At 38.2% G+C, this 11,701-nt stretch overlaps 1 protein-coding gene and 1 non-coding gene across 2 annotated transcripts; one reads left to right on the forward strand and one right to left on the reverse strand.

Moving 5' to 3' along the window:
- The first annotated feature begins 412 nt into the window (after window positions 1-412).
- On the forward strand, window positions 413-6,465 carry G6PC2 (glucose-6-phosphatase catalytic subunit 2). The gene is made up of 5 exons (XM_004577319.2): window positions 413-716; window positions 1,345-1,454; window positions 3,148-3,259; window positions 5,166-5,281; window positions 5,954-6,465. The coding sequence occupies exons 1-5, from the start codon at window positions 499-501 to the stop codon at window positions 6,463-6,465; spliced, it is 1,068 nt and encodes a 355-aa protein (XP_004577376.2). The 5' UTR covers window positions 413-498.
- Window positions 6,466-11,232: 4,767 nt separating this feature from the next.
- LOC118757960 (small nucleolar RNA SNORA38) lies at window positions 11,233-11,362 on the reverse strand. Its single transcript, XR_004995461.2, has one exon. It is a non-coding gene; the product is annotated as a small nucleolar RNA SNORA38 (small nucleolar RNA).
- Between the last annotated feature and the right edge of the window lie 339 nt (window positions 11,363-11,701).

An 11,701-nucleotide genomic window follows, 5' to 3' on the forward strand; every position in this document is an offset into this window, starting at 1 on the left:
TGAGTTTTACATGTCCAGGTATTTACTCAGCCATTTTCCTCAAAGATCCAATAAAACAATCAGAGTCACAGTCTATCTTAAATTAAAATGCATGGCTTTAAGGGCTATTTGACATGTAATAATTACTTTTGTAGTCTTCTAACCAAGCATAGAAATTGTTAATGTCTGCCCTGGAAGGAAATGAACTGTGTAAAAAGTTCAAGCAAACACCATCCAACTGTTCACACAAAAGGGAGGTTGCATAAGAAATTCATTGTGCATCTATCCAAATTTCCCCTCAAATTGACACAGATCAGCATGTGCTTCACCTCTCTGCCACCAATTTAAATCATAAACAGACGAGCTTTCCAACTGAGGGCCGACGTGCCCTCTCCACAGATGATCAGCATCACATGTTGCAGTAATGGCTTGGCATGCCACAAGGGTACTGTATAAAAACAGGGGGAGCCAGAACCCTGCAGCTCCCATTGCTCTGTGGTTAGAACTCTCCTTTTCAAGATGGATTTCCTTCATTGGAACGGAGTGCTTATTATTCAGCATTTGCAGAAGGACTATCGAGCTTACTACGATTTTCTAAATTTTATGTCCAATGTTGGAGACCCCCGGAATATATTCACTATTTATTTTCCACTTTGGTTCCAACTTAATCAGACAGTTGGAACCAAGATGATATGGGTAGCAGTCATTGGGGATTGGTTCAATCTTATATTTAAATGGTAAGACTTTTGTTTCATTTTTCCTAAAACTTATTCTTACATTTGCAGCTTTGGTTTAATGGGCAAATTTCAGGTGTATGTATTTTTACTTGGAAAGTCTTTCAAGCATACCAGTTAACTTGAAACATCAGATAAGTAAATAGATCTTATAAAAACCTTACAAATGTATACTTTAACTGACTAAAGCTTCCAAAACCCTATAACATACATTCTGCAAGTAATCAAGAAGCTAATGAAATGAGGGACACAATAATGAATACATTGGTGATTTCTAGGGACCACTCTGAACTTCTCAGATTAACCATCCAAAGCACCCACAGGACTTACAATGAAGAAAAAGTCACCGTATTTATGGGAAAATAGGATGCTAAAAATCAAAACAACTACTCTCTTGAGTGGAAGACTAGAAACCAAGCTCTCTCAATATTTTATCACTTTATATTGCTATGTAAAATAATTTTATTATTTTCTTAACATGTAATGCTTGTACACTTTATGGGTTGCAGTGTAATAACCATGAGTTTTACTCATAGACTCAGTGCTTGAGTCATTTTTATAGAACAAAATGGCTAGTCTCCAATGAAGTGTATTTAAAAATATAATGTGCATTTTTTTTCTTTAAATACAGGATATTATTTGGTCATCGGCCTTACTGGTGGGTGCAAGAAACTCAGATTTACACAAATCACTCAAGTCCATGCCTTGAACAGTTCCCCACTACCTGTGAAACGGGTCCAGGTAAGCAGTGACAGTAGCTTCCAGTTACAGCTATGCCAATAGAGAGCTATATTCTATGTGAGTATTATGTGATATCCAATGTGATGTATTAAATGTCGTGGGTGAGCACGCACAAGCTCATAGGCATCCAAGTTGCTAATGAGAATGAGTTTTGTGTCAATTAAATCCCAGTGTTCGTTGGAAAGGGTAGGTTGGGAGAATATTCCGCCGAATGATTTTTATTTGGAGATTTGCATTTTGGAAGTATCATTGTTACTAAACAGAGGACAGTGAGCTAGAGCAACTTCTCAAGGACCTGTACTAAGATCTCAGCATTGTGGATTCAGCTGCTGCTGAGAGACTTTCAGTTGCCTGGGGTCTTCTGAGACTCTCCAAGTGAGGAAAAAACAGAGAAGTTTTGTGTAAGAAAGGTAGGAAATTGCCAATCTTACTAGTGCCAGTGAGGATAATCTCTAACTTCAGTATACCTTCTTGAAACTTTTTTTTCTTTTGTGTACTTAGAATATAAGTAATCTTTTTAGATCACTTCATTTTATTTTAAGTAAAATTCTAAATCTTTATCACAGAAGTTGAGTTTAAGACTGGAAGAAGGCTTTAAAAAAACGTGCATAGAAAAGAAAATGACATGCTATATTAATTTTGTTGTTTTTTACATTACATAAAATTTTTGCCACTTGGTAATCTTTGAAACTCACCCTGAATATAGAGAATGTAGAAGTTCCAAATGAATTTTCTGAATGTCTTTCATTCCCTTTGTTGCATACATGTCTCATATCATATGTTACTCTAATTGTTTGTGTATCTGACAGCCTAGAGAGCATTTCATCAGGGCAAGGATGATGTGCCATTGTTCTGTGTGAAAACAACGTGTGATGAATGCATGAACAGTAACCTTTGAGACAACTAAAATTCTATTTTTGTCCTTCCTAGTACTTCCCAGCTTGTGTTCCTTCTTATGAGACAGTGTCTAAAACAGAGAAACAGAAATATTATAATCCATATTCACACATTAGAGATGCATAATTCATTTAAACTTAGAAAAAGTGAAAATTCCTGCATATTAGAAGTGGTTTGCCTTTGTGAAATAAAAAAAGGAATTTCTTTTTCCGCTTCCAAAGGAGACTGGCACTTAACCTGAATGAATGTTCAGAGTAGCAAGGCTACCTGTCCGCAGGCTTTTGAGATCCGCTGAATGCCCCATTCCCAGCTCATCCTTCTTTGTTCCATAACAGTCTCACCTCAGCAGCCAGGAAACAGGCATCCATTCCTTCATCGGAAGGTCCATCAGTAAACCACAGACAAAGCAAGTACAGGCTTTAGAGTTTGACTTTCAAGCCCAGGAAAGATACCGATTCGTAATCCACTACTTTCCAATTAAATACAACTAGATACGAAGAATGAGAAGGGTTGACACAGCTTTGGTGAAATATCCCAACATTTTCATTACCTTGAATATACTGATTTCTGGAATCCAATGAGACTGAAAATCTGGGGTAAAATTTTGGAAATGATGCTTCTGAGGACCAGTTCGATTTCTTTTTTCTACCTAGTTCTAAACATCATTTTTAGCCTTTGCCATCCAAGTATGCCTTTTTAACTCTGAATTGTTTGTAAATCTCATGGTGACTCTTCTGTTCCATCATTGATCTCTGATTTTCATACCAAATTAATCACCTTTTAAATGTTGCTGCAGGAAGTCCATCTGGCCATGCAATGGGATCATCATGTGTCTGGTATGTCATGGTAACAGCTGCCCTGAGCCATACCGTCAGTCGGGTGGATAAGTTCTCTATCACTCTGCACAGGTTAGCCTGGCTCCAGTGTCACTGTAGTGTATTATAAGCTAGTCAATGTAACGTGGTTATTTTATCTACCAAAGCTAAAATAGCAAAATTAATAGAAAATGGATATCTTGGTTTAAGTTAGTTAGCTCACAGCTATTGCCATTTTAAAGGATTGGAATTGTTTAATTCACTAATACTTGCTAAAAGTGCCTTTGGATTTCCAAAATACAATCATCAGTCATAAGCAAGTAATCTAAACTCATATACAGAAATATTTTTGCATGCATAGTTCTTATTTTAAGATTAACTTAAGTTTTGGAAATCAGCCTTTCTTTTGAATGCATCACTTTATTTAGTCAACTTATGCTTCTTTCCTTGCCAATACTTTGACATCAGGAATATAGTCTAACTTTAAAGAATATAAAAACATTTTCATTAAAAACATTTTTCAAGTAACTTAAGTTTGAATGTTAGTAGAGTTTGCGTTAGTTGATTTCTTAATGTTTATAGATCTCAGAACTTTAAGAAAGTTAAAATTTAAAAAAAAAAACTTCATAATTTAGTAGGAATTAGAATATTTTTTCATTTCTTGAAATCCTCTTACCATCATTAAAATAAGCCCAAGCACAACTGCAGTCACAAATTTCTAGGGTATCTGATAGATTTGTCAGTTAAACTTTCCAAAAAAATACATGGTATACCATGCACTATTATCTAAAACTTCTCAAAAAAATTTCAAAATACATGACATATTGTACTCTTTAGAGTAGCATTGGATAGTCAGAAACAAATAGCCAAAGAATGTGGGCAATTTTAAAGGTTATTCTAATTAGACCTCTATGCCTTAGTATATTTATTATCTAGCTTTATACACCAACAAAAATAGATGTTATTATTTAAAGAAATTAGCATTTTCTCTCCCTAGATAGTCTTCCAAGTAGGAATCCAGAAAAATCTAACTTTCTTCTGTGGTTCATTATTTCCTCCAACTACAAAGTCTGGAAAAATATGCGTTTCTTCCAGAAACTTCTTTTTAATTTTTATAACTATAATATTGGTCATCTATGAACAAATTTGATGCCTTTCTCTTCACCTTGACATCATCAAACACTTGTTTATTTATCTTCCTATTTCTATTTTAGTCCTTACATAACCAAATTTTTATCTGATTACTAAGAACAAAGCATTAAAGAATTCCTGGAATTCACTATTGTTACTTTTCTTCCAAAAACAAGTATTGCTCAGATTTTAAGAGCCTTTTTCTTCTGAATGTTATTTTTGTTAAGGTTTTTTGTGCACATAGTTAGCTCTAATCAAAAGTATACATCCCATGGGTCTTTGTTCCTTATTTCTATATCTTGAAAAATAAGGAAATCAAAACTCTTGAGAGGTTTGGAAATGAAGCTGAATGAGAACGTGCCTTTTGTGGAATATTTCTGGGCTTTCATGTAAGTGGCAGCTGATCTGATGTGCGAAAGGTTGACAGAAGAGGACAAAAGAGAGGTGACACTTATAACAAGGAATAAAACATGTGTGGTTCATTTTGGATCATGCCTGGTATATTCCTCCAAAGTTGAGTTCCGCTAGTCTACTAAGACAGTTTTCCTTATTTCAAGGATGTCAGATTGGCTGTTTTGTCTCATTTTGCTTTGCTTGGCATTTTTTGTTGTTGTTTCTTTTTGTTTGTTTATTTGCATTTATTAAAGCCTTGGGATATAGCATTGGTTAAATTTACTATATTGAGAAATCTTTGTTAAAGCCTTTTAAATCCATCAACACAAAAGGAAACATTTTGAAAAAGATTCTAGAATTGTGATGCTATCTCAACTGTGAGGCAATTCCTCTGAGATGGGCCATCTGGTACACCACCCATATGTATAAGCAATATAATTCTTGATTTTTATACTTACCTATTCTTCTATTATAGACTGACCTGGTCATTTCTTTGGAGTCTTTTCTGGTTGATTCAAATCAGTGTCTGCATCTCCAGAGTATTCATAGCAACACATTTTCCTCATCAAGTTATTCTTGGAGTAATTGGTGGTAAATATGCTCATTTCTTATGGTTGTGTCATTTGAATGCTTTAATTTCATTTGTATTATGGCGTCAGTTTCTCCCTTGTAATAAGTTTTCCAATGTCGGGGTGATTCTGTCAAGACACTCATACTAAATTCTAACTTGAGAGCTTAAATAGTTCAACATAACTCTCACGGATTCCATATACACAAAAGCTTAGTCTCCCTTAATGGTACAAACACCTAATTGTAGCAAGATGGGTTTTCTAGAATGTGGCTGTAACTTCAACTCCCAAACCATCCCTTCAAGTAGTGTGCATGTGTCCAAGTTTGGAAGACTTAATAAGAACCTTCAAACTTTCAACCAAGCCACTCTTTCTGGAACATCTGAAGTGAACAATTAAAAGGCAACTGCTTTGCAATTCCAACTGGCTCAGGCAATTGAAATATTAATTGCAAGGACCTCGATCAGCGCCCTGACTATGAAGTGGGTGCTTCACTCAGCACCACTGACCCCCTGACTCATCCTGCTGGGCCACTACAAAAAGAGAAACGCCTTGGGGCAAATGTGTGATTGTCCCCATTGTCTCAAAACTTAGGAGAAGGCAGTTAGAACTTGGTAAATAGACCGGTGATAAAGCCCCTTGCCTTGAACAGTATGGCTAAGTGCTGAGGTCTGTATCTCTTTGAAACCTCCAGGCATGTTGGTGGCAGAAGCCTTTGAACACACTCCAGGCATCCAGACGGCCAGCCTGAGCACCTACCTGAAGACCAATCTCTTTCTCTTCCTGTTCGCACTCGGCTTTTACCTGATTCTCAGACTGCTCGATATTGACCTGCTCTGGTCCGTTCCCATAGCCAAAAAGTGGTGCGCCAACCCTGACTGGATCCACATCGACACCACACCTTTTGCTGGCCTTGTACGGAACCTCGGGGTCCTCTTTGGCTTGGGCTTTGCCATCAACTCAGAGATGTTCCAGCTGAGCTGCCGTGGGGAGAACGGCTACAAGCTGAGCTTCCGAGTGCTCTGTGCCATAACCTCGCTGACCACGCTGCAACTCTTCCACTTTGTCAAGATCCCCACTCACACCGAGCACCTGTTCTACGTGCTGTCCTTCTGTAAAAGTGCATCCATCCCCCTGACGGTGGTAGCTCTGATTCCCTACTGCATTCACATGCTCATGAAGCCGAATGAGAAGAAAACTAACTAGAACATAGGCCCAGGTTCCCCTGGCTGCCTCCTCTCCACCAGCAGAGCCCAGTTCCCCATCTGCCGGCTCCTCCCCAGACGGTGCAAGATGGTGGCCACCGCCTCGTCTCACTCACTCATAGATTTAGTGTGGTGTTCACGGAGGCTTTTGGTTTTTGTATTTTTCTGTTTTAGTTGACAACATTTCAAAGCAAACTGGACTATTGGACACACAACTCTGATTTTGTGTACGTTTTTAAAAATCTGGCCATATGGCCACCCAGGGCCTGCCCCCCCTTCCATGAATTGACTCTTCACTAGTGGACACACAGACTGTCCATTTCATGCTTTCCTCATCTCAACGGAAGTCCTTGTGTGGGACACTCATCAGCTTTAGGCCGGGCTGTTTCTGGTCCCTTTCAGCATTTTATTAGGGACTCCCCAGGTGAATAGGATGCCTTGAGTTTTCAAAGATAAGGAAATAGAGATTCATCCAGGACAAGGCAGGTACCTGTAGCTATACCACCATTAGAACAGGGTGTTGAACCCAAGTCTTCTGATGCTTTTCTATTAGATACATTTCTATTAGAATGGATGTTGGTTTTGTTTTTCAGTAGCTAAAAAGAAAAAGAAATCAGTAAGAGTGAATGCCCTTTTGTTTAGATTCTATGATGATTGCCATATTACACAGCTAGTTTCACAGAAATGGCATTATTTTCTTTTCCAGAAATGACGCTTTACTGGTTTGACTTGCACGCTGCATGCAGGGTCTTACCAGGCCCCCAGTGGGTCTAAAATATGAACATATAAGCACATCCATGGGAAATGAACTGGTTTGACTACTGTCTGGACTTGAACTTTTGGTGTCTGTTGTACTATTTAGCAGTGCTTTTTAATACTTCAATAAATTCTGCTTAAGGTGCTCTGCTAGAATACACATATTAAAAAATTATCTCTTATTTACATAACAAAGGTTTATCTTATCACTTTAATATTCTCATGCCTTGTTTTTAGGAACCAATCTTCCAAAACCAGGGAAATCAAGTGCTTTTCTCAAAGCTATGCTCTAACTCCCGACTACGTTAAATGTTTGTATCCATTTGCTGGATTTATCTTTGTGTATTATGCACTGTGATGAAAATCCACAGCTTTACTTTAGAAAATTACTATGAACAGACCATAAATAGTATACTAACAATTTTTCTCAGCAAAGGATGCTCTCCCCACCCCTGCTTCATTGTATCCAGTAATTCTGGGCTTTGGTCTGACAACTCATTTCAATCAAGGACGAGAATCATGAGTCTGATTTTTTACATGTTAATGTCTTCTATAACCTTTCTAAAGAATATAAAATACAGGAATAATTTTATGTAAGGACATATTAAATAACTCATAAATGTTTATGAAGACCTAACAACCCAAGGGATTGCTATTTGACAAGATACTAATTGGAGCTAACAAAACCTCTAAAACTCTAAAAAAAGAATTAAATATGCTTGGCTCCTTTCCAGGTGTCTCTTTACAATATATTCAATCGCTTTTATAAAACACATTGTCAGTTTTCTTTCTTTTTTTTAAAGTAACTGATTCTGAAGCACAAAATTGAGGGATGAGGAAAGATTACCTTAAGAATAAAATGTTTCATGTTGATGGGACATTAAAGGTGAAAGTAGAGAAAAGTGATTGTCATGGTGGTGGCCTTTGTTCATTGGTTCACACTCCCTTTTCTTTTTACCTCAGTCTTGGCACTTTATGATGTCTTTGCCTCATAACATCTCCTTCTGCACATATCAGAGAGGGGACTCCTCTCCCCAAGCTCTTTGTCCAAGTTCCACACAAGGTTAGTAATGCTGTCTGGAACCTTCTGTCATAGCACAGCACCCTGTTCCTACCTGCTCCTGCCAAGACTAGAGGAAATCCGGGCATTAACAGCCAGGGGTCTTTGCTCTAAGGCTTCACTCCTCCACAAAGTTCTCCTTTTTCACAGAGATGCTTGCTTCAGGTTCCCTCAAGTACTGTCAGCTGGAGACATGGGGCCCTTTGAGGGGGCACAGGATGAGAAATGGGTTCACTTTTCACTTTTCAAGACTAATCCCCAACAACTCTACTGCTCTCAGCAGTAAAACCTCAACACCCTCTTGTGCCATTCCCCTTTGATTCTAGTAGGAGTCTCATGGAGAGAGCCATCTGGTAGCAAATTGCTTTTGCAAATGAAGTTGCTTAGGCAGAAAGGGGAGCAGCTCCCTATGGTCTTAGAAAAAAAATCATGCCTTTAAAAATGACAGAAAAGTCTTTTCTGCCTCCAATTTATTTGTTGGAAGTAAGCAGAATCGGGCCCCTTTGACTTATTGTTTATTATATCCATATATTCCAAATGTCTATGCAGCTACCTAGCCAGGAGAAAAATGTCAGTAAGGTGAGCATTCAGGATGAAAACAGTGAGGCAAGTGACTTGAGAAACTGTCCAAACATACATTTGAAAAGAAATGCAAATAAATTTATTATTGCTGAAACTAACAATCAGGAAGACTGCTGAGTCTTTCTTTGACAACCTGCTAATTGGACATCTGCTATAGAAGGTTAAATCGCTGCCTCTTCCCACTCTATTTCATTGAAAACAGAAGAGCAATTTGAGAAATGTTTTAAGGTGTCCTTCAAGTTAAAAGTTATATCCCTAAATACTTATTTATACATTCAAAATCTGTAAATAGACTTGAAGTCAAATTTGTATGCACACACATATACAAAAAAAATCTTTGTATAAAAGAGTTGGTTTAAAAAGAATGGTTCATTTCTTCGATACATTGAATTTATATGTTGTAACACTCTTCAACTGATTTTTTTTTACAATGACCCTTGTAACTGTTTGGCAGGTGAATCAATGGGTCAGAACTGGGCTAGGATGAAGCTAGATGCCCGAGATTCAACCTGAGTTACCCATGATGGTGGCAGGAATCGAACTGCTACATATCAGGAGGAAGATACAATCAGAACTTGAACGCAAGCACTGTGGGATAGGATGCAGGCAACCCACATGACACCTTAACTATCAGAAAAACATCTGCCCCAAGGCCATGATTCATGTCTGTGCTATAACACAGCAGCCACTAACCACACATGGCTGCTGAGCTCCTGAAATGCAACTAATGCTACCAACGGACTGCATTTCAAACCTTCACTGACTTTTAACAATAAATTTCACTCATATGTGTCTGCTGTAGGCAGTGCAAATCAAGTCCTACAATGCTTCTTTTGATTTAGAAAACAAAAAGCTATTTTATACTGGCACCTATTTTATGCTGGCATCGTTACATTCCTGCAAGACAACATGGAATATGGTGACTTGCTCAAAGTTAACCATAGTATCTGCTGCAGCGATGGGATTCTCTCTTTGCAATTTCTCTCTTACTATATAGACTGTGAATTCTAACTGTCTTTGTTTCCTTCAGCTTTCAGTTCTGTTGCTTTAGATCAAGGAGTCTGCATTTTCCTTCTCTGCATGAGGTGCTAGAAATTCAAGGATCACAAAACTGGGCAACATTTTGCCCCAGATTCATGACCACACTTTGGGGCACTGGATGACTTTGACTACATTTTTCTACTTTTCTAAGTCCAACATACCCACAGGCCTGCACCAGTACTTCTGTAAATATTAGAAAGTGTTCAGAGAGTGACTCTAGTGTTCAAGTACCACTGAGCACTCTACAAACTAGGAAGAATTCTATGGATAAACACCTAAACCTCCCTGTTGCAACGAAATTAGGATGATGTTCCTAGCCTTTTCTCTTCCACTTACTTTTAGTGTTTTCTGATGATGATTTCATATTGTAGGTGTGGTACACCCTTACTGATTTTTAATACTAAGTTTAGGGGCAGCGCAATTGTGTGGTAAACTAATACACTGCCTGTGATGCCAAAATCCCATATGAGTTTTGGTCCATGTTCCACCTGCTCCACTTTCAATCTAGTTCCCTGCTTGTGGCCTGGGAAAATAGCAGAGGATGACTCCAAATCTTGTGACTTTGCACCTGCTCCAGTCATTGGGATCATCTGGGGACTGCAGCAGTGGATGGAAGACCTCTCTCCTTTTTTCTCTATAAAATCTGCCTTTCAAATAAAAATAAATAAAAATTTTAAAAGATAAAGTCTTCATTTTATTTTCCTTCCAAAAAAAATCTAGACAGTAGAAAAGGTCCATTGGAAACAAGGAAAAGTAGAAATAACAGCAAAGTAAAAAAAGAAGCAGCAAGCACAGAAACGTATGCCACATGACAGCAACTCATGGGAAAATTCTAAGAATCAAAAGTGCTTCATTTTCAGCTCTCCAAAGGACAAATGTGGTTTTGTGTCAAATCTTGACTGGTTTGGTGTAGAGTACTAATTACTGTCTTTGCTAGCCATTTGGTGAAGATCAAAACAATGACTGAAAAAAAATCACATCTCATTTCTTTTGACAGCACAGAAGTGATAACTCTAAAGAAGAGAGAAAATTCAAAGATTGAGGTTACAAAGGTTAGTGTAAAACCAATTAATTGTCTTTTATACTGAATTTTAAAATTTCTTAGAACCTTTTCTTTTTCCCTAATACTTTGCTATGGGGTTTCTGAAAGGAATCTGTCTTCAGTTTAAAATCTGTGACATTTCCCCCAAAGAATCATATAAGGATACCTTAAAAAGTTCATGGAAAAATAGAGTTAAAAGATAAATTTATTTTGGGAAATTTTTGAAGTCCATGCAAGGTTTTTCCATGAGAGATATTTTTCGTGAAAGGTTTTTTTCTTTTCTTCTTCTGCATGGAATGGTTATTCTTGAGCCTGCAGAGAACAAGCCAGCCCAGGAACTACCTCAAGCCCACATTTCGGTCTTTCTAATTCTTACGTGTCCAAAGACAGGAAAACAGACATGCCTTTGTAAGAGGGTTCATGAACTTTTTGAAGCCCTTCTGTGTATTCTCAAGACTGTTGCCAGGACAGGGAAATGAATGGGCACAGGGCAGCAGCTAGGATCCAACTGAGCCGAGAGTGGGGAGAAGGTAGTAGCGGATGTGTTAGGCAGGGGACAGTGGTGGCATAGAGCAGGGACTGCCAGGGTAAAACATCAGGCTCTTACAGTGCTGTAGCCCATTTGTAGGGCTGGTTCATGTGGGCATTGACATTGATTCCCTAGCAGTCTGGGTGCCGGCTGTGCAGGGGAAGCAGGCCATATGTATACCTGGAGAAACACGGCAACAAGGGAAAATGAGGACCTCCCACTCTGGC

Source organism: Ochotona princeps, chromosome 5, assembly GCF_030435755.1.
Source record: "Ochotona princeps isolate mOchPri1 chromosome 5, mOchPri1.hap1, whole genome shotgun sequence".
Taxonomy (NCBI): Eukaryota; Metazoa; Chordata; class Mammalia; order Lagomorpha; family Ochotonidae; genus Ochotona; species Ochotona princeps.

Coding starts and splice junctions, on each gene's coding strand:
- G6PC2 (XM_004577319.2), top strand. CDS start 499: ATGGATTTCCTTCATTGGAACGGAGTGCTTATTATTCAGCATTTGCAG. Junction 3,260..5,165: donor TTCTCTATCACTCTGCACAG/GTTAGCCTGGCT, acceptor CTTCTATTATAG/ACTGACCTGGTCATTTCTTT. Junction 5,282..5,953: donor TATTCTTGGAGTAATTGGTG/GTAAATATGCTC, acceptor TGAAACCTCCAG/GCATGTTGGTGGCAGAAGCC.